Consider the following 5,669-nt stretch of genomic DNA (forward strand, 5'->3'; position numbering starts at 1 on the left):
TAATTATTTTCCTTCTCATCATTACTGTTTCATTGAAGCTGTGTAGTTCAGTTTAGTTTCCAACCTGTCAGTCTCTCACCCTTATTCTCCCTCCTTTCCCTGTAGGGGAGGGGTGAGGGGTTAATAGAGTTAATGGCTGGCTCAGCTTTAAACTATAACACTTTGAAAAAACAACTCAGGAATTTTTTTTATATATATATTTTTTTTTTTTTTTTTTCCCAAATGGTTACGCAACACTGAAGAGGGTTTCCATGTATGGAGCAGCTTTGTACAGTATCTGATTAATAAGAAATATCTCATGAGAAATGGGCCAAGGTGTGGGGGATAAATGTGTTCCTTGATACAGTATTTCTACCATCACCAGATTGTAGGTTGTGGTCTTTCAATACTTAAAGAAGGCCTTATAAGAAAGATGGGGACCAACTTCTTAGCAGGACCTTCAACAATAGGACACGGCATGATGGCTTTAAACTAAAAAGGGCAGATTTAAACTAAATATAAGGAAGACATTTTTTATGATGAGGATAGTGAAACACAGGTACAGGTTTCCCAGAGAAGCGGTAAAAGCACCATCCCTGGAAACATTCAAAACGAGGTTGGACTGGGCTCTGAGCAACCTGATGTAGTTGAAGACGTCCCTGCTTATTGCAAAAAGGTTGGACTAGAAGACCTCTAAAGGTCTCTTCTAACCCAAACCATTCAGTGATTTTATTATTCTAATATTTGGCAAGAAGAGAATAAAACAGAACAATAGAAAAGATTGTGATTGAGTGTTGATCTGCCTCATAGTAGGAAAGCTCTACAGATGGACCTAGACAGGTTGGATCAATGGGCTGAGACAACTTGTATTATGAAATGGAAATGTAAAGGACCAGGAGGTGCTGGTCGACAGTGGCTGAATATGAGCCAGTGTGTGCCCAAGTGGCCAACGCCAACTGCATCCTGGCTTGTATCAGCAATACTGTGCCAAGCAGGATTAGGCCAAGGATCACCCCCCTGTGCTCAGCACTGGTGAGGCTGCGCCTCAAATAATGCGATCAGTTTTGGGCCCTTTTGACAGGAAGGACACTGAGGGCCTGCAGCGTGTTCAGAGAAGGCAACAGAGCTGGGGAAGTGGCTGGAGCACAAGTCAGATGAGGAGCAGCTGAGAGACTTGGGGGTGTTCAGCCTGGAGAAGCAGAGGCTCATGGGAGACCTTCTCTCTTTCTACAACTACCTGAAAGGAGGTTGGAGTGAAGGGGAGTTCAGTCTCTTGACCCAGGTAACAAGTGAGAGGATGAAAGAAAATGGCCTCAGGTTGTGCCAGGGGACATTTAGATTGGATATTAGGAAAAAAAATGTTCACTGAAAAGGTTTTCAGGGACTGGAAGAGATTTCCTAGGGCAGTGGTGGAGGCACCATCCCTGTAGCTGTTTAAAAGTGTGTTCATGTGGTGCTGAGGGACATGGTTTAGTCGCAGACTTGGTAGAGTTAGGTGAATTGTTGGACTTGATGATCTTAAAGGTCTTTTCCAACCAAAATCATTTTATGATTCTGTGATTCTATGATTGAGGTAAGGACAGATTGAATTTGCTTATTTTCTGCTTCCCTGTATTTTGGCTGCTCTTTTTTCTCCCTTCTACAAGTATAGCTTTTTGCCTTTCAGCAGCTACATCTTATTTCTCAGTCTCTCCACTTTATAAAGACTTATGCTGGAGATTTCTAATCAGGCTAACATCCGTGATTCTGACAGTCTTTCTAAAATTGTTCCTGGTGACGTGGGTGTCCAGGGAGGAGCAGTGGCAGCACCAACATCCCCACCTTCTCTCCTGAGGCTGCTTCACTAACTGTCTTATAACCAGGCTGGAGAGACACAGAGGTGTTCAGAGAACCATATCCAGGTGTTTTCCAGGGGAATAACGGAGACGAAAACAGGTAACCACTGCTTTCTGCAGCATCACAGACTGAGGAGTATGCTCCTGCCTGTTGGCTTCTGACAGTGGTAAATCCCTTCTAGCATGCCTGGAATTGCTGAGGTAGTGTGGCACCTCAGACATCTCCAGAAGCAGCTGCAGGTATAGCTTAGCTGGGCTCCCTGGAATGGGCTTCCTTCAGCGTCAAGAAATGCTGCCTGTCAGATTATCAGCGTAGGAGAAGCACTCTGGCAGCTTCTGGCAGTGAGCAAAGCTAGTCTGAACTGTGCTCTACCTCTGATCTTGCAAAGCACTGAGATGTCTGAGTGTTAAAAAGCATAGGCTGGATGTTTGAAGACATTTTCAAAGAAGCATTTTCTGCTGGCCTGTATATAACCTGCACATAAATTATTGCTTTGAAAGCTTTAATTTAAAATAAATGTGGGTATCTCAGGTTTTTCAGAAAATAGAAGTATTTAGTTTTTCTGTACATTTATATGAATAAGTAGGTAGATTAGAAGACAGATGAGGAGCAGCTGAGAGACTTGGGGGTGTTCAGCCTGGAGAAGCAGAGGCTCATGGGAGACCTTCTCTCTTTCTACAACTACCTGAAAGGAGGTTGGAGTGAAGGGGAGTTCAGTCTCTTGACCCAGGTAACAAGTGAGAGGATGAAAGAAAATGGCCTCAGGTTGTGCCAGGGGACATTTAGATTGGATATTAGGAAAAAAAATGTTCACTGAAAAGGTTTTCAGGGACTGGAAGAGATTTCCTAGGGCAGTGGTGGAGGCACCATCCCTGTAGCTGTTTAAAAGTGTGTTCATGTGGTGCTGAGGGACATGGTTTAGTCGCAGACTTGGTAGAGTTAGGTGAATTGTTGGACTTGATGATCTTAAAGGTCTTTTCCAACCAAAATCATTTTATGATTCTGTGATTCTATGATTGAGGTAAGGACAGATTGAATTTGCTTATTTTCTGCTTCCCTGTATTTTGGCTGCTCTTTTTTCTCCCTTCTACAAGTATAGCTTTTTGCCTTTCAGCAGCTACATCTTATTTCTCAGTCTCTCCACTTTATAAAGACTTATGCTGGAGATTTCTAATCAGGCTAACATCCGTGATTCTGACAGTCTTTCTAAAATTGTTCCTGGTGACGTGGGTGTCCAGGGAGGAGCAGTGGCAGCACCAACATCCCCACCTTCTCTCCTGAGGCTGCTTCACTAACTGTCTTATAACCAGGCTGGAGAGACACAGAGGTGTTCAGAGAACCATATCCAGGTGTTTTCCAGGGGAATAACGGAGACGAAAACAGGTAACCACTGCTTTCTGCAGCATCACAGACTGAGGAGTATGCTCCTGCCTGTTGGCTTCTGACAGTGGTAAATCCCTTCTAGCATGCCTGGAATTGCTGAGGTAGTGTGGCACCTCAGACATCTCCAGAAGCAGCTGCAGGTATAGCTTAGCTGGGCTCCCTGGAATGGGCTTCCTTCAGCGTCAAGAAATGCTGCCTGTCAGATTATCAGCGTAGGAGAAGCACTCTGGCAGCTTCTGGCAGTGAGCAAAGCTAGTCTGAACTGTGCTCTACCTCTGATCTTGCAAAGCACTGAGATGTCTGAGTGTTAAAAAGCATAGGCTGGATGTTTGAAGACATTTTCAAAGAAGCATTTTCTGCTGGCCTGTATATAACCTGCACATAAATTATTGCTTTGAAAGCTTTAATTTAAAATAAATGTGGGTATCTCAGGTTTTTCAGAAAATAGAAGTATTTAGTTTTTCTGTACATTTATATGAATAAGTAGGTAGATTAGAAGACAATGATGGTGGAAAGACACAGCCAGCATCCTCAGTCTTCTGCCTGGAAGAAGGTATTCCTTCCCTGTGTCAGAATGACTCTTAAACATCTGCCAGCTGAAATTTCTTCTTCCTAAGAATATACCTGGTATTGTGGTGCTGCTTGCTTGTAGCTCCCATCCTTCAAGCATGCCCAGTCATTATGCACAGGGAAGGCTCTGCTCCCCGGTGAGCGGGCCCTCAGCTGGATTTGTAAGTAACAGAGCAGGAAGCTTGGGAATGCTGAATTATTCTGGACCCACTCAGAAGTTATAAAAGCCTGACCTGTTCAGGAAAATGGGGTGTTGTAAGGCGATCACCCGCTTTTAATCCCTTTCTTCTCTCAATGACTCTAAACTGCATGAAGCAGTTTGCTTGCATGAAAATGGCTTTTAGCACCCAGGAAACTTGAGATTTCTGCATCAGCTGTGGCTTATCTGCCGTGTTAGATGCCCCATGGCTGCGTAATTGTCACTGGATTCACTGACAGATAAAATTTCCTTTAACTTCTGGTGAGATTCACCCTTCACCATGTAAAAATTAATGATTCAGATCTAAGATAGTCTCCCAGATCTTTGTGTTTGGATACAGAATCCCCTACATGTGGGGAGAGCTGGGATTATACTCTCTCCCTAAGGTCCAAGAATCTCCTCATGCCTTGCCTTGCTTTATTTTGATTGCCTCTCCTTGCCTAGCTTTGCCTTGTTTTCTCCTCCCCTTTTTAATCCCTTCCCTCCTTCTCCCCCTGTTTCTTCTTAATGTTCTTACACTAAGTGCAGCTCTTACAAGATCAGCACAAGGAGTGTAAGCAGGACTGTTCTTAAAGGGATTAGGATTTAACAATTTTATTTCTTTTTTTCTCACCTATCAATGGATATTCAATTTAATAAAATCTTCTGTAAAAAACCCTAAACAAGTCAAATGCTGTAACCCAGATGACCAAACCCAGTCGTTCAGGCTCAAGGATTCTGATGACTCTGTTCTTTCCTCCCTCTGCAAACCTGCAAACCCTGAAGCAAGCAACATATGTTAGATTTCCAAACATTCATGCATATCTTGGTCAACCTTGCCTAATCCTGCAATCATGTCTATGCTGATGCTTGTCTAACCTTTCTCTAGGCTTGACGTATATGCAACAGCGGACAGGCCATCAGCATTCTCTAAGAGCCTGTTGCTGGGACTGTTCTGTGTAGGGCAAATGCCCCAAAGAAAAGGTTTGGACAATCACACCACTGGACCTGGATTCATTCTTCTGGGATTTTCTGATCACTCCAGCCTGCAGGGCCTGCGCTTCACAGTCTTCCTGGTCATCTACCTGGTAATCATCACAGGAAACAGTCTGATTGTACTCATCACAGTGGTGGACTCAAGCCTCTACACCCCTATGCATTTCTTCCTGAGGAACCTGTCCTTTCTGGAGATCTGCTACACGTCAGTCACTCTGCCAAAAATGCTGGTGGGTTTCCTAATGGAAGATGGCAGGATCTCCTTCCTTGGCTGTGCTGCCCAGCTCTATTTCCTGGTTTTATTGGGCAGCATTGAATGTCTTCTCCTGGCTGCCATGGCCTATGACCGCTACACAGCCATCTGTGACCCCCTGCACTATACCCTCATCATGAGCAGGGGTCTCTGCATCAGCCTGGTTGTGGGGTCATGGATGGCTGTCATACCAATGCAAGTAGGACAGACCTACCAGCTGTTCACTTTGCCCTTCTGTGCATCCCATGACCTTCACCACTTCTTCTGTGATGTGCCCCCTCTCCTAGAACTGGCCTGTGCAGACACTTTCTGGAACCAAGTGACGCTGTACAGCATCATTCTGGTATTTGCAGTTCTTCCCTTCTCCTTAATTGTTATTTCTTACATTAAGATTATCAGGGCAATTCTCAAAATACCTTCCGTCCTGGGCAGACACAAAGCCTTTTCCACCTGCTCTTCACACCTCGGGGTGGT

At 44.4% G+C, this 5,669-nt stretch overlaps 1 protein-coding gene across 1 annotated transcript; it reads left to right on the forward strand.

Annotated features, from left to right (window-relative positions):
* Positions 1-4,914: 4,914 nt before the first annotated feature.
* On the forward strand, positions 4,915-5,667 carry LOC104398288 (olfactory receptor 10AG1-like; the record flags this gene model as incomplete). The annotated part of the gene is made up of 1 exon (XM_010008374.1): positions 4,915-5,667. A coding segment is annotated over exon 1 (753 nt), but the record flags the coding sequence as incomplete, so codon positions are not given.
* Between the last annotated feature and the right edge of the window lie 2 nt (positions 5,668-5,669).

Source organism: Chaetura pelagica, unplaced genomic scaffold, assembly GCF_000747805.2.
Source record: "Chaetura pelagica isolate M959 unplaced genomic scaffold, ChaPel_1.0 scaffold322, whole genome shotgun sequence".
Taxonomy (NCBI): domain Eukaryota; kingdom Metazoa; phylum Chordata; class Aves; order Apodiformes; family Apodidae; genus Chaetura; species Chaetura pelagica.